This window comes from Anarhichas minor, unplaced genomic scaffold (genome assembly GCF_050575085.1).
Source record: "Anarhichas minor isolate MPS153535 unplaced genomic scaffold, ASM5057508v1 ptg000017l, whole genome shotgun sequence".
Lineage (NCBI taxonomy): Eukaryota > Metazoa > Chordata > Actinopteri > Perciformes > Anarhichadidae > Anarhichas > Anarhichas minor.
The window spans coordinates 20,636,710-20,657,730 of record NW_027466463.1 but is presented as its reverse complement, the minus strand read 5'-3'; the positions used below and the strand labels follow the sequence as shown (position 1 = coordinate 20,657,730).

Sequence of the window (21,021 nt, the reverse complement as noted above, 5' to 3'; positions counted from 1 at the left end):
TCAGTTCCCTCTGTAGCGGTCTCCCTCTCTCGCGACGGAATATGATTCGTTTCTCTGAATAAATTTGGACTTTTACCAAAATGCTTCGTGTAATTGTGGAGTCGGCTTGTGGGATTCCCAAAAAGAGAATTGGAAACCCAGATCCAATCGCTGCGATTGTCTTTAGAGGTGAGACTATTGCTTTTTAATTTTTTCCCCCTGTGGTAACAGCTGTAGGCTCTATTTACTCTTTATTCATGCACACAGTGTTTCACTTTCTGTCAAGCTATCATCTTTTCTGTCATCATGGAGGTTTTCTACATCACTTTTGCAGTTAAATGCATTAGCAGTTTACAGTAGTTTGAATAAGTTGGTAGTGATTCATAATCAAAACGAAGAGTACATCCTTATAAGGTCAGATAAGCCCTCTGTCCACAGATCTCAGCCACTTCCTTTGACCTCAGCTTGGACTTTATATTTACAAAATGAGATACCTAAGTGTATTAAGTGGTCCTCTGTTTCCAGCAGATTGTAAAATGTTGATTCAATCATTTTTTTTTTTTTTTTTAGAGGAAGTATCGACTGTTCTTTCCAGAACATAAAACTGTAAAACCAGATTGTGAGTTTTTTTATATGAATATGGTCTGTTTGTTGTGTTTACAGGTGAAAAGAAGAAAACCAAAGCAATTGACAACGAATTGAATCCTGTATGGAACGAAGTAAGTGCAGAATGAGTTAACTGTAATGAGAGACGTTTACAGTGTGTTGACTTGGAAATGACTTACCTGAGAGCTGCTGTCATTACCTCAGTTAAACTACTGTATGTTGTTGTTTTAAATGATTGAGTGTAAAGGTCTCTTCCCTTTAATTACAGGTGCTTGAATTTGATCTGAAAGGCTCTTCCCTGGATGCATCTTCATTCATCAACGTGGTTGTCAAAGACTATGAGACAATCGGCAAAGACAAGTATGTGCATGACAAGCATCAGGCATTGACATTGTGACATTTGCATGTTTCATATTGTTAGCTTAAAGTGTACTAAAGACATTGTTTAGTTTTTTTTTTTTTAAATGAATGACCCTAAGTCTACATCCCAGTATGACTAAATACTGATCATTTAAACACACTGTTTAGTGGAGGAGGGCCTGTGAGTGTGAACCACTTCCCCATGACTACGTGTAGGCGGTCTTTATAGAAACCCCCCTCCCAAAAAAACAAACACCTATGTTTTGCTTTGTAGCGCAGGTAATAACTGAACGGGGAAACCTCACTACGCCTCAAAGGTTTACCTTTTGAGAAGGTACACGTGTGATTCTGTGAAAGTGCTTGTTTCTTACTACAACTGATACTACAACTATCCATTTTAACATGTTGAGAGTAGGTATGATCTTTTCTTAAGAAACAGAGCAACATGTTTTAACTTAACTGAGCTATATAACCACAGGAATCACTGCGGCCTTGTTAAGACTTGCAGCAGCGTCTGTGAAGAAGCTGTTTTGTCTACATCACAATCGCACTCTCGCTCTTACGAGCAATGTTACCTTAAAAGGAAAAAAAAGTCATTTCTTTCTAACCCTCCCTACGGTAGACTCTGCAATTTATTATGTTTCTGCTTCATTTCTTATCGTTTATCTGTTTGTTAGGCATTATTGTAATTGTGATTTTGACTCTTTTTGTCTGTCTGCAGTGCAGGCAAGAATGTGGAAGTAATAACAATAATAACAAGTGACTCACTAGTATAAATTATTCTGGGGCAGGCACAAGGGATGGGGGGAGGATGGGGAGGTGACTGCTTCAGCCACGAACACACGGATATTTTTCCATGATCGCTGCCTGCAACGCATGAGGGGGGGGGGGTGAATAAGAGAGCTTGCGCTGGCTTGTCATTGGCACATTTGTGATGACTAGTTGTAACACAGCCTGTAATCCAAAGCGAAATAAGCTTCAGACAGACAGTCTAGCTGATTCTGGAGGAAAATATGTTTGGCAACACTTTGTGACAAACTCTTCCCCATGTCTTCAATCTAGGAAAATCTAGAAAATGAATTTGACTCAAAGAACAAGGAGATTTGTTGAAGTTTGTTAAAGATTGCTTTACGCCTAAATTAGCTTTGTTTAAAAGTGATGTCCAAGTAGTGGAAAATATATCAGTATGCCAGGCAAGTATCTATCTGGCTCTCTCACTGTGGATAGAAAAATTAGTTTCTTTCAGTGAAGCAGATCTAAATACTTGAAACTAGAGTTTTAAAGTTTTGTTTTCGTTTCTGAAGCGAGTAATGGAAACAAACGTTAATTTGTATAAACCAGTCCTTGCATGTGGCCTCTGCAGTGGTTGAGACAATACATTCTCGACAGTAGAGACAGTAAAGTTCCATACCACATTCCTCTCTGTTACCCTCCACAGTTGACCATGCTTTCCAAGGACAAGCCACGTTTTTAAAGCTCTGTGTAATGATTAATAATGGCACAAATGTTGAGAAAACATAGCCTGAGCATAATCACGAATATGGTTTTGCCTGCTCTCGCGTTGCTTACCTCAGACTGCCTTTTCTCCCACCTCCTTTGCTCTATATTGGACCACACTTAATCTGGGCACAGAGCGCCCAGCACATGCCTGTGGTAGATGTTAATTGTTTCCATCTTTCTGCTTTTTCTTCTGCACTTTTTCATCATCTTGGGGCCTTGCCAGTGTAACCAGCTGACCCTTGTCACACAGCAAAGTATCCAGTTTGTTCTCTTAACCTGAGATACTACTGCTGCCCACAAATGGCTCTTTTGTTGTTGTTTTTCATGTTGCTATTATGATTTTAGAAAATGCCCAATGTGTTGTAATCCATTGTGGTTAATAATCACTGTTGCTACATGACTTCTGTTGGGTAGAACAAGTAGGTGGTGTTTCTAGGCTTGTCATAATATGTGAAGAAGTGAAATTGGGAAGTAGAAACCGCCAACTATCCAGAGCAACGAGTAATTACAGTCCCAAACATTGCTTTGAATCCCCTCAGGTGGTAATTGCACAAGTTTGTCACAAACTGTGGAACCAACGCGTCCTCTTATTGTTTCTTTTAGCTATTCGTCCCTTTTTAAACAAAGACTATTGTTTCTCTGCAGCTGCAATGATGCATTTAAGATGTGTGTGTGATCGGCTGTCAAAAGGAAAAATAAGTGTGATTGCTTTTCAGGTTCATTGGCTCGGCAAAAATCCCTCTGAGAGACTTGGCCAGTGGTCACATGAATTCCCTCCCATCAAAGAATGTGCCCTTGATCAATGAGAAACAACACGCTACTGGGGTGAATACATTTATCAATAACATGTGATACTTATGCAATTTTACAATACAGAATATAATAGTTCCGCTTCAGCTCTGGCAGTGGATGGTATCTGTATACCATATACGATCTGCAGGAAGTAGTTGACGTTGAAGTAGTTGACTATCCTATGACATATATTTGGTGTTTGACATATACAGTAGAACTTATAATGCTAATTTAGAAAGCATTGTCTTTGTTCAGGCAACCATCAATTTGGTCATTGGGTATGAGCCACCAGACGACACGACTGTAAACCCAAATGACCAACCTGATGGAGACACGTCTCATGTGGATGCAGGTAAGTAAACAGATAAGTCTAAGAAAAGAGATGGTAGCTTCTGATTTTACTTATTCCCTCCCAAAATAACAAAACAAAACATCGCATTCCTTTACAAGGAATAAGGAATTTTAAAAAATAGTAGTTTTTAAGGTGTCTCCTAGAAATAAACTCTGATTATTATCGTCAAGATTTCTATACATTTAAAGAAATGTGTTTGTTGTATTGGAGGTTAGCAGATACATCACACACTCCCAAAAGTGTTTTTGGAATATTGATTTCAATAATTTTGTGAATTGTGCTCTGCAGGAGACAGTGATGAGGGTGATGAGAGGGAGGCAGACGTGGAGGGAGGAGGTCAGAGTGGAAGCCCAGGAGCTCCCACTTCCCCAAACCAGCCTGGGAAACCCAGCCACAAGCCTGTCCGTCTCAGACGTAAGAGGACTAGAGCCTTGGCCAATAAGCCTCAGGACTTCCAGGTATTGTTACAGTTTTGATTCATGTGTTCCTGGATCATCACAAATTCCAGTTTAAGGTGGAATTCTTATAATTAATCACATGAATGACAGCAGGCTTCACCAGTGCCAATATACAATGAAGCCAACAGATAGTGAACTATAACATGTATCCCTCATTTTAGAGAATTGCAAACATGGGAACCTTCTATTGATTATGGCTCAGGACAAGTTTCACTGAGTTTCTTTGGGAACATAATTGTGTTCCTGTAAAAGGTCTTTGTCAGTATTTGTCAACCCAAATTAATCAATGGTACCTTTTCATAAAGGACCCAGATAAACGTTCTCACTGTTTGCTCAGCTGCCTCACTGTGGCTTGCAATGTTCAGATTCGTATTCGGGTTATCGAGGGTCGACAGCTGTCTGGCAACAACATCAAGCCAGTGGTTAAGGTGAACGTATGCGGACAGACCCACAGGACCAGAATTAGAAGAGGAAATAACCCGTTCTTCAACGAGGTAATTAGTCTGTAAAAAGACACCGCATCCTATAGAAAGTAATAGGTGACCGCTAACTTTTGCCTTTTATCTTGCTTGTCAACATCCATGTGTCTTCTCTCTTTGCCACTGAATCTCCACCAGCTTTAATAACTCTCTGGGGTATTTCTCTCTGTGTCGGCCGCGGTGATATGACAGTTGACCTTGAAGGCAGTGTCAGCTTTGTCTAACTCCTCTCATATGCATTTTCCTCTGTCTCAGCTTTTGCCAAAGCATAAGCATCTCAGCTTAACAAATTGTAAGTCCTATCATGTTTGTCACAATCCCTGATAACAACATGTGTCTGACATCAAAAAGTATTGTGCATACAGTGACTAGGGAAATACTAATACTTGTTTATGTCCCTCAGATGTTTTTCTACAATGTTAACATGCTACCTTCAGAGCTGTTTGACGAGAGCATTAGTCTTCGGGTGGGTAGATAACTCCTTTTTAATGCAATTTTCTTTTGCAAACATGAAAATTAACATTCATTTTTTTTTAAATCAGAAAATGTCTACATCTACTGTAAGTTGTGTTTTTCTTGACAGGTTTATGACTCCTTCTCCCTCAGAGCTGACAGTCTAATGGGAGAGTTCAAGGTATGCCAATTGAAGTGCCAGCAGGTTGACAGATTTTACATTTTTCAATGATTAAAACGTTTTTATTCTTGCTTACCCAGCTGGATGTTGGCTACATCTATGATGAACCAGGTCAGTATTTCCATACAAAATGCATACTATGTGAAAAATTAATATTGTTTGTATACTGTAGGTGTTTGAACGTGTTGAATATCTATGTCCAGGTCATGCCATAATGAGGAAATGGCTCCTCCTGAGTGATCCTGATGACTCTAGCTCAGGGGCCAGAGGATACCTGAAAGTCAGCATAACTGTTGTGGGCACTGGAGATGATCCACCGGTGTGTGTACCTTCTTTCTTACCATCGAGTTTATTTCTAGTAGACACAGAAGACAGATCTGTTTTGAAAGCAGACCTACAGTAGAGGGTTGTACATGGGGCAATAGCAACAAATAGATACCGAGCACACCTGGATCCACACATTGGGGAGGAGTGTTGTTTCTGCTGTCAGACTGAGACCTTGGAACACTAGTTTGTTCAGTGTCCTCGACTGTTGAAGGCCCGACTCAGGGTGGAACACGCCTACTACCAGACGGTGGACAATTTACAGGCCTTCAGGGAACATATTGATCATTGTGATTGATTGTTTATTTGTTATTTGGTGCTTTAATGTGGTTAGTTTGATTTTTTTTTTTTTTTAACTTTGCTTTTCAAGTGATGTTTTAGAGTGTTTCCTGTTTTTCCCTGCAATAGTGAAATAAAGGGACTTTAAAAACCAAACCTCTCCTCTCCTCTCCTCTCCTCTCCTCTCCTGTGCCCAGACTGAGAGGAAAGGGATAAGTGAGGAGCAGGAGGACATAGAAAGCAATCTTTTGGTGCCGGCCGGTGTCACAATGCGTTGGGCCACACTCAGCCTCAAAGTCTACCGTGCCGAGGATATGCCACAGAGTAAGTGACCTATAAATTCCTGCAACCATCGTAGTTTAATGCAGTCAAATCCCCTTGAAAAACTTCTATTTAGAACCTATTTTTCATTGCAGTGGATGATGCCTTTATTCAGACGGTAAAGCAGGTCTTTGGAGGGGATGGAGACAGGAAAAACTTGGTGGATCCATATGTGGAAGTTAGCTTTGCTGGCAAGAAGGTACTTCATGTTTGACTTAAAAGAAAAAAAAGATGTTTAAATGTTCTCACTGTGTGACTATTATGTGTATAGCAATGGCATTTTCTTTTTTTTAGCTGCACACCAAACGCGTTGAGAAAAATGCAAATCCGGAGTGGAATCAACTCATCAATCTCCAAGTCAAGGTAAGAAAGATGCATATTAAGATGTATCCAATGGGCTTGATTCAAATGTCCAAAACACTTGAACCTTCAGCACAAATCAACACATGCCTCTGTCCGCCTCTTTAGTTCCCGTCCATGTGTGAGCGCGTCCAGTTGACTATTTATGACTGGTAAGAACTCAAAGTCATTCATACACAGCTGCACAAGTGACAATGATATCAAAACCAATATTTTAAGTGCCAGTTTATTCTTGGCAGGGATCGTCTAACCAAGGACGATGCCATCGGAACAACGTTTTTAAACCTGAGCAAAATGTCTTCCTCTGGTGGAGAGATTGAAGGTAATAATGTAATCTGTATTTTTATAATGATTACATTTTGATATTGCTGTACGACATTTAATATATATGTTTTTTTTCCAACTGGAAACAGACGCACGGGCTGAGTGTAACCCAGTGTCTGACTGTACGTAAGAATGGTCCTCTGCATGTTTTAACATGTTGCATTGAGTGTTTAATCCTCTTGTTCTCATGCACCTTATTGCTTTAAAGCCTTGAAACTGTCAAACAGAGTGTCTGTATGTTACAGTGAGCACTGCAGCATCAGAGATTGGTTTTCTCCCAGCTTTTGGGCCTTGCTATGTCAACCTGTACGGTAGCCCGAGAGAATTCACCGGCCTGCGCGACCCATACGAGGAACTCAACTTTGGAAAGGTAGGCTTACTTTATCAGCTTAGTACAGTCGGTTCAGTGCTCTAGGTATAGACAGATGGGACATTTTACCTACATGAGAATCTGTATATTGCATTTTGATACGTTTCAGGGTGAAGGGGTCGCCTACAGGGGTAGGGTCCTTGTTGAGTTGTCCACTCAGCTGGATGGGAAGGTTGATAAGAATGTGGATGACATCTCCAGTGATGACATCCTAGTGGCACAGGTATACACTTTGTACTGTAACTACTGCTGTCTCCATATTTATTTGATTTCTATGATAATCCTTAAGATAAAAGCTTAAGGTTTTGAATCTGTAAATTGTCATAGATTACTTTAGTAGCTCAGTGTCTAGCGAAATATATTTCCAGTTGAGAACAGACACGGAAGTAATCCCACCCTAACCTCTAACACTGCCACTTCCTTTTGAATTGAGTGCAGAAATACCAGCGGAGGAGGAAGTTCTCTCTGTGCGCTGTGTTCCACAGTGCGTGCATGCTCCAGATGCCGGGCGAGCCAATCCAGTTCGAGGTCAGCATTGGCAACTATGGTAACAAGCTGGACTCCACCTGCAAGCCCCTGTCGTCCACCACCCAGTACAGCTTTGCTGTGTTTGATGGTATGAAAAGCTAAAGTCTGAAAGAATTAAAAAATTACTCGAAGATGTATTCTGATTTATAATCAAGGGTGTTATATGTGTATATTAATACAACCTCTGCTGTAGCAGTGGACAGCTCTCATGTCAAACTGTTTACCATGCTGTAAATCTGTGTTTAACGTGTCATGAAGCCAAAGAGAAGAACCACATGTGCACCAGATATCTATGAGCTGTCTACTCCACAACTTGTGTTTAAAAAGACGGGTTATATTTATCTTCTATCCCACAGGTAATCACTACTATTACCTGCCCTGGGCTGACACTAAGCCCGTAGTGATTCTCACTTCACACTGGGAAGACATCAGCCACCGTCTGGACTCTGTCAACGTTCTCCTCTTCATCGCTGAGAGACTGGTGAGAATGAGTTACAGTAGCACATATTGTACGTCTCAACACAGGTAGTACTGCTCAGTCATCTCCTTTTATCTGTCTTTGTGATTTGTTTTAGGAGTCCCACCTCACGTCTTTAAAAACCGCCATGTTAGCCAAGGTGTCTGAGACACGTCTGGCAGAGATTTGGCTCAAACTCATCAACCACATGATTGAGGACCTGAACAGGTAGGACAGGGCCAGACAGATTCCCACACTGGACCTGTGTGTTGTATGAAGTAATGCTATAATGTAACTTATCATTAGGAAAAATGTAGTATGGTTATTGCTTTTAGGTCAAATACAGATCAAATGCAGGTCGTTGTTAGGGTTTAGTTAAGTTCATGCTTTACCTTGTGTTGTTCCCATCCAACATTAATCTCACGAACAAACTTTTAACAGTTTCCAGCTTCCAGTGCTAGAAGGCCAACCCAATGTGACTGCACTGGATCTCCAGTTGAAAAACCTGCGTGATGCTGCTGTAGTCGATATCAGAGAGATGGCCAATCGCATGAGAGAGGAGGCTACAGATGTCAAGGCTACTGTTGGTGACATTGAGGACTGGTTGGACAGAATCAAGCAGCTGGCAGAGGAGGTCAGGAAATGCAAATAAAATAATGTTATGTCGCTCAAAAATACATCAATTAAACTTAATTACGTAACTGAAATGTAGTGTGTCTCCATCAGCCTCAGAACAGCATGCCAGATGTGATCATCTGGATGTTAAGAGGAGAAAAGCGGGTGGCTTTTGCTCGAGTCCCAGCAAACCAGATCCTGTTTTCAAACTTTAGCGAACAGGCTCGTGGCATACACTGTGGACGGACCCAGACCATCTTCATGCAGGTACAAAACTAGCCAACATACAGTAACACATTCATATATTTTTTATTATATATTTCACTGTTACATTTTCAGAAAGAGCTGCCACACTAATACTTTTTGGTTTGTCAGTACCCCATGGACAAAAACAAAGGTGTGAAGGTCCCTGTTCAGCTGAGGGTCAACATGTGGCTCGGTCTCTCTGCCCATGAGAAGAAGTTCAACAGCTTCTCAGAGGGAAACTTCAGCGTGTATGCTGAAATGGTACAGTAGCTACACAAAGCATTCGCTTTTTTTTAAATGCATACATATTTTAATTTCAGTTGTGCTATCTCTGACTTTAATTCCGCAGTATGAGAACCAGGTCCATGTTTTGGGGAAGTGGGGAACTCCCAGCCTGGTTGGTCGTCACAAGTTCTCCGATGTGACTGGAAAGGTGAAACTCAAACGAGAACGCTTTCTGCCGCCCCGTGGATGGGATTGGGAGGACGACTGGTTTGTTGACCCAGAGCGATGGTAAGTTTGAGAAACTCACTTTATCACACACAAGCACACACACTCTTACAGTTGTACGTGATTCATGGCTTGTTTAGTTTCATGTACAAACATCCTGTTATCACTGAGCTCCACGCTCCAGAATCCTGTTCTTATTTCAGCCCTGTCCTCTATTAATCTATTAGTTGGCAGTAATCATAAATCTGTACCAGCCACAGCGTGAAAACAATCACAGGAAATTAAAAGGAATTTCGGCATTTCTCAGGGTTTTGGTTTAAGGAGGTCTCCCTCCCACCAAGGCTCATGTCAACAATTTTAGCTCTCTGAAGCTTGTCTTCCTGACCTGTTCCACTTAGTTTGTCATGGTCCTACATAGCTGCCGTGTGACTCACAAAGCGTCCCATTAACTTTGTGCTGTGGTGGTGTTTCCTATAGCCTGTTGACAGAAGCAGACGCCGGCCACACACAGTTCACAGATGAAGTTTTTCATAATGAAACACGTTTCCCTGGTGGGGAGTGGAAGCCCGCGGCAGAGCCCTACACAGACGTGGTACGACCTACTGCTCTCACACAGATACAGTATACACACATTCAATTTATGTGAAAAATGTGGATGAAGATAACAGGACCAACGTTTTTTTTCCTGCGCCATCATGTACTTTGGAAATGTAGGTTGCATAGTTGTTGGTTTTTATTTAGATAAACATATGGACCTTTGCAAACCTTTCATGGATGTGACCTGGTGTCTTCCTGGTTATGATATGTAGTTTCCATTAGGGCTGATACTAATAATTGACATAATTTTGGGTACTTATAGCTAAAAAGAAATAAAGCTGCTATACTCAATATTTTAAATGTATTAAATTACTATGTGTGATGTAGAGTGGGTCACTCAAAGAGAACTATCACCCAAACTGCTCAGTTCTTTGGAGCATTTTTGCATCAGCTTGTTTTAGTTTCATGGGCGACAACTTTACTTTTGGATTCACTTTTATTACAGAAGTCTCTCTGATAAACGCACTGTATGCTACCAGCAACAAAAGTTAAACGCACAAAACGAGCGACTAGATGGTGAACGTAAAGAACCGGATATTTTCCTCAGGAGTTGGTAGAAAGATAAAACAGAGCTAGAAGAAGAGGGCATGTTGGATTTCATAAAGCCACAAGTAGCAAAAGAAAATAGTAATGCTTATAAGCATTGATAGTGATATCAATAGAAATTCTTTACACCGAGTAAAGTTGCTCAAATTAGGGTCTGTGTTGTCTAGAATGGCGAAACGGTTCAAAGCCCAGCAGAGTTTGAGTGTCCACCTGGATGGAACTGGGAAGATGACTGGAGCTTTGACAGCGACAAAGCTGTTGATGAGAAAGGTATCATGAACACTAAAACTGAACTATGTGATCAAAAGCTTCTATTCATTGTGTTTGAAATACTGCAGGTTTAATTGATCTGTGTGTATGTCTGTGTGTGTCTTATGACACTAGGTTGGGAATACGGAGTTACCATTCCTCCGGATGATAAGCCCAAATCATGGGTTGCAGCAGAGAAAATGTATCATGTCCATCGCAGGAAGAGACTCATTAGACCACGGACGAAGATATCTGATAAGATGGCTGTTATTGAGGTGAGGAAGAGGAGATAAAGAGTCGATTTGAGAGATGTTATGAGTGCAGTTTCTCATTATTTTTCCTGTCCTTGTCTCTTCCACAGAAGCGAGAACCAGGGGAAGGCTGGGAATACTCTTCCCTGATTGGCTGGAAGTTCCATAGGAAGGAGCGTTCCTCTGACACGTTCCGGCGCCGCCGCTGGAGAAGAAAGATGGTCCCATCAGACTGCATCGGTTCCTCCGCCATCTTCCGGCTGGAAGGGGCATTAGTGAGTCTTACTTAAGTCCCCTGAGAAACTCTTCTACATATGAGTTGTATTCTTAAATTTCCCCGAACGAGGCCGTTCTCATGGCAACAACAGTTACTTTATGCCATCTGAGTCACATCCTCTCATTATTCTCCTGCATATGCCTGTTCCTGTCAGAAGTTGGCAAATCACTCAGGAAGTTTGTTTTGGTTCTGCATTCTGTCCTCCACATTTTCTTCTATTTTGTTCTTTTAAACACTTCACCCTGCGTTTTGTTAACAGGGAGTCGATGTTGACGAGAAGGCCAGTAAAACGGATGCAGCCAAACTATTTGGTGCCAACACACCCACTGTTTCCTGCCACTTCAGCCGTAAGTTGTTGGGTCAGATAAACCTAATTACTGGTCCCTCATGCTGATTGTTTCTTTAAACCTCCTGATGCACGATAACATTCAACGAAGAAGTCAGTTTTTACAATTTACAGTTGAACATGCTGAGGAATGTTATCTCCCTTCAGAGTCTCACCGTTACCATCTGAGAGTGTACGTGTATCAGGCGAGGAATCTCTGTGCCATGGACAAAGACAGCTTCTCAGGTAAAAACAAAGCAAAGTGCAAGCCTGGTCAAGAGGAATAAATGACAGTCACAGTATGAATTACATTAAACAGAACATATTCACATGATTTGAATACTGTTCATCAATACTCCTGGTCCTCCCCAGATCCCTACGCTCATGTGTCATTCCTACATGTGAGCAAGACCACCGAAGTCATAAGGTCCACCCTGAACCCCACATGGGATCAGACTCTCATCTTTGAAGACATTGAAATCTACGGAGACCCACAAACTATTGCCCGCAACCCTCCTGATGTGGTGTTGGAGCTGTGCGACAGTGATCAAGTTGTACGTTGTATATTTAATCTGCAATTTAATGCAAAAGGGGTTCATGGACAGTGTGATCAGGCTATGCTAATTGTCTGTGTGCTGTTGCGCCGCTTTATTTCCAAGGGCAAAGATGAACCCCTGGGTCGCTGTACATGCCCTCCAGTAGTGAAACTGAACCCCACTGTGGCTGTCAGCCCTAAGCTGCTGTGGTTCCCGGTCACCAAAAAAGGTTGCAGTGCTGGGGAGATACTGCTGGCTGCAGAGCTCCTGCTGAAGAACAAGGTAAAGAAGAAACTAGAGAAAGTAAACATACTGTGACTTTAACTATGAAACTGTATTTAGGAGGTGATGCTGTGCTTTGCCGTCCAGGTGAATGACGGAGATCTGCCACTGGTGCCTCCTCGCAGGGGGGAGAAGCTCTACATGGTTCCCCAGGGAATCAGGCCTGTAGTGCAGCTCACTGCGATTGAGGTACACCATCACACCACCCTGCTCCTTTGCCAGCCCCTATAAATTCCCTTCACACACATTAGTTGATCAGCCAACACCAGCCCAACACTAAGATTTCTGCTGTGATTGCATTTCTCCCCCGTAATTCTCTTTCACCTGTATCCTACCACCATGCCAGGCCTTTAATCTGCTCATCTGCTCAGGTTTTTTTTAAGTGCGTTAATGTGTTCCTTTGATCCCAGGTCTTGACTTGGGGCTTGAGGAATATGAAGACCTACCAGTTGGCCACAGTTTCCTCCCCCAGTTTGATAGTGGAGTGTGGTGGTGAGATTGTTCAAACCGCTGTAGTCAAGAACTTCAAAAAGAACCCCAACTTCCCTGGATCTGTGCTGCTGCTCAAAGTGGTACAAACCCTTGAACTTTCTAGAATAAATATTCAGACACCTGTAAGTGTTTCATGTCTGGACTCATCCATATTTTCCTACAAGTTCTGTTCTATTATTTTGTCGCCTTAGCTTCTGCCCAAAGAGGAGATGTACACCCCTCCTATTGTGCTGAAGGTAATCGACCACCGGCCATTCGGTAGGAAACCAATAGTGGGTCAGTGCACCATTCACTGCTTGGAGGAGTTCCGCTGCGATCCGTATCGCATTAACAGTGAAGTCTGCATGTCTGCAAGAGGTACATACAAAAATGCATGTAGATAAATGCACACTCAGCTACATATTCTAGAGGCTTATTGTATCCTGTTTCCATTGACTTTGCAGTGGCAATGATAACTGCTGCCCAGGGAGATGTCGTCATAGACATTGAGGAGAGACCCATCGTAAAAGCTGAGGTAAATAGCAATGCTCTCACAAAAGGTGAGAGACAATATTTTTTATATTTACTTACTTTTATTGATAAATATTCTTTGTTTGCTTCTCACTTTGCAGCTTCAAGCAGAAATGGTGAGATGTTCTCTTTTCAGAGATCTACAGTCTAATGATAGATAACATCCCTAAAAATACTAAGTTCATCATTATTTTCCATCGTGTAGGAGGAGGAAGCAGTAGACTGGTGGAGTAAGTTCTATGCCTCTGTTGGAGAACAGGAAAAGTGTGGGCCTTACCTGAAAAAGGGATACGACACATTACACGTAAGAACATGTCGTTGCACTTTGCAAAAACTCAATTTTTGATTTTATCTTTCCTTTTTTCCTTGATTGTGTTGGTTCTACAAGCAGCAGCAAGCTAGATGTGACAGACAGCGTCCTTGATCTCGTTCCTTTTGATAAGAGTTTGCAGGTTTATATAACCAAAACAGAGAGACGATTGCTGACAAGAGCAGTCAAACATTAGGGAGACTCAGTAGTTAAGTTAGGTTTTAAGTTTAGTTCAGGTCTTTAAATGAAAAACAAGACAAATGCAACTTGCAACTAAGGTGTGAAGTATAGTTAGGTCGAAATCTCATACTAATGAAAGTTTGACTTAGTTTTGTGTAGCAGATAGTACAACATTATGTGATTTACCATCTGTGATGTGGTTGTGTTATATGGTTTTCAGGTGTTTAACAGGGAACTAGAAGAGGATGCACAGTTCCAGGGACTCAATGATTTCTGCAGCACTTTCAAACTTCAGCGAGGAAAGACTGACAATGAGGAAGAAGATCCCTCTGTGGTGGGAGAGTTCAAGGTAAAGAAGCTACATTTTGAGGAGATATTCCTGTCATGAAGCATCCCATTATACCTGAACTTTTGTAACATGTGAAGTCTCTGCTTTTGCTGTTGGACAGCCACGTCTGCCCTCTGGTGGAGGGATTTATGAATTTCATAGACATAGTATGGACAGCATTATTTATTGAGCCTGCAGATTGGTATGTCTGTAAGGGGATAGTTTGTTGCATGGTATTACATCCTGCCCTGAATGTTTAATTTAGTTCTGCTATATCTTGAACTGGAATTCACTTTGGATTATATGGATCATTCTTTTTATATTGTTGCAAGCATATTTAATAATTAAGAGCAGTCACAATGTTTAAAAAGATTGACCAAGCTGAGTGGCAACGTCAGTAACTTGATATTTTGTTGCTTGTCGATAAGATGTTGTATGACTAATGGTGCTGTCCTCTTCGGTGATATTCAGGGCTCGTTCAAGATTTACCCACTGCCCGATGACCCAGGGGTGCCAGCTCCACCCCGCCAGTTCAGAGAGCTTCCTGTGAGCGAACCTCAGGAGTGCCTGGTCAGACTTTATGTGGTGCGCTGTCTTGACCTGCAGCCGAAGGATACGAATGGCATGGTGAGTATTATATGATGCTACAACTGATCAACCAACCTGATTTTGTGATAAAGAATTGAATCACAACCACAACCATGCTCTAGATTTAATTAAGTGAAAAAGATGATTGAAGCTAATGAAGCTAAGATTGTTTTTTTTTCCGTTCTCATTTCAGTGTGACCCATATGTGAAGATTGCACTGGGAAGGAAAACACTGGATGACAGAGATAACTACAAACCAAACACCCTTAACCCAGAGTTTGGGAGGTGAGACTGAACCTTTTGTTCATTTATTATTCGTTCAAATGGTTATGGCTGCTTTTAAAGGAATACCTCACCCCCAAAAATGACCATCTGTGTATTAATTACTCAGTTACCTTTGATTCTAAAGTTAGTTTTTCCTGCATGTCTACACGGTGAAGGAAGAATCCAAAAATTTAGAAAAGTCTTGATGAATTGAGCTAAATGGGGGCCACATCACATCAAGACTATTCTCAGTTTTTTGATTCTCCGTACACCATGGGAGCATAGGAAGACATTTTTCTTTAAGAATTCAAGATTCACATTTGAATTATTGATGTAAAAATGGTAATTTGAATGTTAATGTATACTTTTAAGTTTGACATAAAGGAGCAACAAACACATTATATGTCCATTTATGTCCAGGATGTTTGAGATGTCCTGCTTCCTGCCTCAAGACAAGGACCTGAAGATTTCTGTGTATGACTATGACTTACTGAGCAGAGATGAAAAAGTCGGTGAGACAGTCATCGATTTGGAGAACAGAGCCCTGTCTCGTTTCAGGCCCTGCTGTGGCCTGCCACAGACTTACTGTGTGTAAGTATGTACTCTGACAGTACAATAGCTACAGTACAGTACAGTTGATACATCCTACAACGTAAGCCTCAATGCCAAACCAACAAAGCTACAATTTTCCTGCAGCTCAGGGATCAATCAGTGGAGAGACCAGCTGAAGCCTTCTCAGATCCTCCAGAACGTGGCCAGAGTGAGAGGCCTTCCTCCTCCACGCATAGAGGCAGATGGCAGCTCCCTGTCTTTCTCAGGAATACAATACAACCTGCAAGATTTTGGTAATGCCAAATAAGATCTCTAGATTTCTACTTTTTCTGTTGAGGAATTAGGCAAAACATTACGCACCTGTGGGCACTTTCAAAGGCTTTATTGCAATTCACCACTGTGACTTTTTGATGTTCAGCCCACATTAGACCAACCAAACTGAAACCAACACTGCTGTATACTGTACATCTCAATACAGCACCCACAGTTCTAATATATTGTACAAATAGAACGTAGAAAAATATTGAAAAAGTTTCTCTTGTGTCTATTTCCTCCCCACCTTCCCTTCCTCCCACTCCCTGTGCGTGTATCCCAGGCATACTGTGGATTCTTCAGACACAACGCAGACAGCAAGCCCCTCTCTGCAGTAGCCACAGGCAACTGGGGCTGTGGGGCTTTTGGTGGAGACACACGGCTCAAAGGTATCGTTAGCTGAATTACAAACATGTATCCAGATAGATTGTGTATAACAAATAAAGCTTTTTCATACACCAGAGCTGAAATGGTACCACTGATATAGGCCAGGAGATGCGTAATATTCCTTACGTTAAAATATGAACCGTGGATTCTCAAGCAGGAGGTAAATATAAGTAGCTCAGATGGACTCCTTGTCGCAGCCATTGAAGCTCCTGCTCTCGCCCAATCTCCTCTGGTCAATTAGTAGCTCTTCCAGGGTGTCACTCACCCGTCCCGTCCCCCCGTTTATAGATCAGCTGACACACATTTATGTTTTCCATTAAAAGGGCAATTGATTATAGGGAGGGGACACCATAAATCCAGGCTGATGCAGTTCTCTGCGGGCTTACACTACATCACTCTTCACAAGCAGAGCTGACTGTCCCCTCCAGTAAACCACACTGCACAGTTGTTTTTTTCTAGTCAATGTCTTTAAACATTTTAATTAACTGTTATGTTGATCGTACTTATCATTAATGGGGGCTGTGCTTTACTAAAACCCAAATCTTCCCATGAATGTCCTTCATTATTAATGTGATTGGAATAGCATAGGTATGTTTTTTGTACAGTTTCATTTAGAACTGAAGCTGTTCATTTCCTCTGCAGCACGCTATGAATAGATCCCCTGGATTTGACAAAGTCCCTGAGGATGATATTAGCTTTCGGGGACCCCCGCCCTTTAGCCCTGGAATTAGCATAGCAGGTATTTTTAGACGGCAATAACTGTATTTTACATCACAGTCCCGAAGCTGAACTGAGATGTGGTAGTTACATAATACCAAGCTGTTATGTTGTTGTTAAGATTATAGACCTTTTGCAAATTATGTTCGTTTTGTGTGTTTTAATCTGGAATCCATTATGTTAAATATTTAAAGGTGTTAAGACCCAATTTGCAAGGGCTAAAAGATTGAGTGCTGTTGATGAGGCTATGCTAGCAGTGGTGGATTATTTACTCTTCTGATACAAATTGCTCCTGTCACTCCCGTTCTTTTCTGCCAGAAGCCCTACCTTATCCAGCTTATTAACCAATTACTTCCTTTCCTCAGCTTCTTTTCAGCGGTCAATTACACATTTATGATTGCATTCTGAAACTGAAGGATACTAATGATGCTAATATGGTAAATTGGTGTTGCCTGGATTTCCCTTTTAGCTTCTCACCCTCTCACTTTCTCAGCCCTGATTCAGTTGATGGCTGCAGCAGAGGCCGGGAGAGACGTGGCGTACTTCACATTTGGAGATGCTCAGCTCATGAGGGACGTTCACAAAATACACACGTTCCTCACTGAGAGACAAGTCACCGTCGGTAAGACTCGCACACAAATGTTTTTAGTCTTTTTGTTTCGGGAGTTAGACTCTCTAGTCACTAAATTGCATAACAAACATGAATGGAAATGATACCAGCCGCTGTTAGGAGTGCGGGGCTCATGAGGCTCGTACAGCACACGGAGGTTGTTCCTTGCTGGCGTCATTACAGAGACAGTATGCATAAATAACAGAATGCAGTCCATCTCAATGTTAAGTTATTCCACCTCGTGGGCCATCTCTGTTCCTCAGCCCATCCATTCAGCCTCAGCCGCAGAGTGGATTACTGCCTGAGCTGACCCCAGCCTCTCCCCTCCCCCTCTTTTCATTTTTCTTCCGCTGACATTTATTGAAGCCTTTCAGAGAAATTCCCCTCTAGCCATCCATTTCCTAAAGTGGAGCTACAGAGAAAAAGCTGACAACTTGTGTGTACGTGTGCTTGATTTATAAATGAGCCCGAACACGCTTTCATTTTTCTTTTTTCTTCTGGTTCAGTTTCTGTCTCTCTTGCTTGTACTGTGACGACCTGTTTATTCTCATACTCCACATTTTCTCATAAATCCTGTTTTTATCTCCCTTTTATTCCTTTCTTCTCTTGACCCCTGCACCATCCCCTCTCTCTATCTGCACCTCTCTTCTTTTCTCTTCCAGGGAGGCTGTACTACCTTCTGAACCAGTACTCCAGTTTGATGTGCAAGAATTGCCGCACGACGCGACCTGACGTCAGTCTCTACGGTTTCATCTATAAGAGAGTCTCTTCCCCTGCGCCCGCCGACGCCCCAGACTCTGCTAAGGATTCTGGGACGTCCTCTCTCACATCAGACTCTCATTAATACGGACAGAGCTGCAACTTAACCTCCCTCCCTCTGTCTCTAGTGTAAAAGAGACTCCAGGTTCCGAAAAAGCCTCAATGTGCTCTCAGCCTTGTGCTTACAATCACGTTTTCTCTCACACACTCTCCCTTTAAGTTTGTGATCCCAACACAAACTACCAAACACACAGTTTTGCCTTTCTCGTTGGTGGTATTATAGGAGCCTCGTAGTATGTCACCTACATGTGGTGAAATGTTTCAGAGACTTATAGCAATAGTAAATCCTGGTTGCTGTTAGGCCTTTCTTTAGTCTAAATGTGATGTGGAATTATTTAGTTTTTACACCAATTACAAATATTGCCAAATATTCATCATATGCATGGTTGTGGACACTTCATTGTTAATAATCCAGGACATGATGATCATCCCTAGTTATCTTGTCCTATATTGTGTTTGCTTCTGTTGTGGATGAGTTGTCTTCTCTATTTGCCATATCCAGGCTGTGGTGATGTTCCTGAATGCAGAGAGATGATGAGATGCCATACTGTAGTCTATGCATGGGTAACATTTATTTATCAAATATTCTACAAACATATGCTGCTCTTTTATATCCCCTAGGATGTAGATGTTCAACTCACATATTGTCCTTATTTTAATATGAGTCAAAACCAACTATAACATTTCACCAGTATGAGAATCATCTCGGATGAAACGGATGCGTTTAATTTATGCTGATTTTCATCTTCAGACCTTTGATTATATTCTGAGTAACATAATCATTTTCAATATATATTTGCTGTTAAGCACAGCAATATTACTGTACTTTATATACAAATTAATAAACGGGAAGCAGATAAAGAAATAGTTGCACGCAAAATATTATTTTTGTTAATGTTTTTACTCAACTTTTACTTTGGCGATGTTTTTTATTCTTTACTGTATTTTCTGATTGACAGTGTGGGTTCTATTTAATGATGGGTTCGTAAATAAAATGAAAGGCTGTAAATGTCTTGCATAGTAGTGTACTTTAGTTTTTTAGGTTGTACTCTTTATTATCTTTTCTTAATTAAAGTATGTCCTGTTAAAATGGTATTTCTCTGCTGAAATCATTATGATTTACTGCCTGATGATCAAAGGATCACTAATACAAGCAAAACCTTTGCAAAATAATATGGGGACCAGCTGTTTATTGGTTGCACAGCCTCGCTTCAGTTCACTCACACCTTTTGATGTAAACCAAAAAAATATGTCAAGAGGCCATTCTGCTGTATTTTCAGTATGTAGTTTATTTACATCAGAATATGATGGTAATGTAATTATTCATAGATAATCTAGAAATAATTATTTCAGACACATCAGAGGAAATTAATGTCTCATGTGCATGTTTGTGGTTGTGCCTCGGCGCCACAGATTTGTCACGTAATTTCACATAATCGTACATTATTTAATCATATGGAAATGTGATTGATTTTTGTGATAGCACGTGTACCAAGGGCTTTCAGACAAATTTAATTCGGCCTCCAAACATGCTTTATTAGATGAATTACGGCTCCTAACTACCCTCATGATGTGGACTTCCATAAATGGGGTGCAGGCTTGGCTAGGGTAAGTGGATTACACATTATCTGCTTCTCCCGCTCTTTGTACTGAGGCCGGCAATGAGCTGTGGTCTCAAAACAAAAGTCAATGTGGTTTGGCAGGCCTGACTGTTGATGGCTGCTGTGAGCCGGGGTCACCTGGACTTGAACTTTATTTGGGTTACTGGTGCCTCCTGGATTTATTGACCGAATGTGCCAGCCAAATCCAGCAAATGAATAGCCATAGTCAACAACAACGATGACATATTTTGACTTATTCATATATAAAAAACAATTTATGTCAACAAAAATAGAAGGTTAGAGAGATTGTCACTTGTTTAATTTCCCGCTGGTCCAGTTTTGGCCTGTCTAGTGATGTAATTATTCTAAAACAGAATGTAATTTAACGCTGAGCCTGTAATGTTACCCAGCGGCACAGGTCTTTTCATCGATAAACACTATTAATAAAACGCCAAAAAGCAACTGGTCTTCACTCCATCTTTGTCAGGTGGTGAAATCACTGCAACAAAATGGCATTTCAGTTCATAATTGCCTGACCCTATACGTTCTCCAGGTCAGCCGGAGACCAGCAGCAAACACGAATGCAAATAATGAAAAAGGAGGAACTCTGTCAGGAAACACTGAGCATGACTGTGGTTTGTTTTAGACTCAATGCATAGTGAATATGTTCTTGACGTGGGTTTGCTTTTATTGTTTGCTTGTATAAAGTGTGCTGTGCATTATGTGAATACATATTTTAATGGTTACATTTTACATTTTGCTGTTGTTGAAAGGGGAGACACATAATGATGTTCTAATTCATGTGACGCTCTGATATTTAGACCTACACCGTTCTGTCTTTTAGATCCTCTTGC

The 21,021-nt window shown here is 41.3% G+C and overlaps 1 protein-coding gene across 1 annotated transcript; it reads left to right on the top strand.

Annotated features, from left to right (window-relative positions):
• The first annotated feature begins 5 nt into the window (after window positions 1–5).
• On the top strand, window positions 6–18,549 carry LOC142952161 (myoferlin-like). The gene is made up of 48 exons (XM_076094218.1): window positions 6–168; window positions 643–698; window positions 854–945; window positions 3,162–3,270; window positions 3,493–3,589; window positions 3,878–4,047; window positions 4,413–4,541; window positions 4,930–4,992; window positions 5,110–5,160; window positions 5,241–5,271; window positions 5,364–5,479; window positions 5,961–6,087; window positions 6,180–6,283; window positions 6,379–6,447; window positions 6,553–6,596; window positions 6,684–6,766; window positions 6,858–6,890; window positions 7,014–7,138; window positions 7,248–7,361; window positions 7,577–7,754; window positions 8,023–8,147; window positions 8,242–8,351; window positions 8,565–8,757; window positions 8,850–9,005; window positions 9,114–9,245; window positions 9,334–9,497; window positions 9,912–10,026; window positions 10,745–10,847; window positions 10,962–11,101; window positions 11,188–11,352; window positions 11,614–11,701; window positions 11,848–11,925; window positions 12,052–12,233; window positions 12,339–12,497; window positions 12,585–12,686; window positions 12,908–13,069; window positions 13,181–13,346; window positions 13,433–13,503; window positions 13,601–13,615; window positions 13,705–13,803; window positions 14,210–14,338; window positions 14,789–14,944; window positions 15,099–15,190; window positions 15,590–15,760; window positions 15,866–16,014; window positions 16,317–16,422; window positions 17,631–17,759; window positions 18,410–18,549. Exons 1-47 carry the CDS (start codon window positions 81–83, stop codon window positions 17,740–17,742), a joined length of 5,319 nt encoding a protein of 1,772 aa, XP_075950333.1. The 5' UTR covers window positions 6–80; the 3' UTR covers window positions 17,743–17,759; window positions 18,410–18,549.
• The last annotated feature ends 2,472 nt before the right edge of the window (window positions 18,550–21,021 follow it).

Bases quoted from the DNA above. Each gene is read 5' to 3' on its own strand.
- LOC142952161 (XM_076094218.1), top strand. From the start codon at position 81: ATGCTTCGTGTAATTGTGGAGTCGGCTTGTGGGATTCCCAAAAAGAGA. The intron at 4,993-5,109 runs GTGGGTAGATAA...TTTTCTTGACAG, and splicing joins ACGAGAGCATTAGTCTTCGG to GTTTATGACTCCTTCTCCCT. The intron at 6,597-6,683 runs GTAAGAACTCAA...TATTCTTGGCAG, and splicing joins CAGTTGACTATTTATGACTG to GGATCGTCTAACCAAGGACG.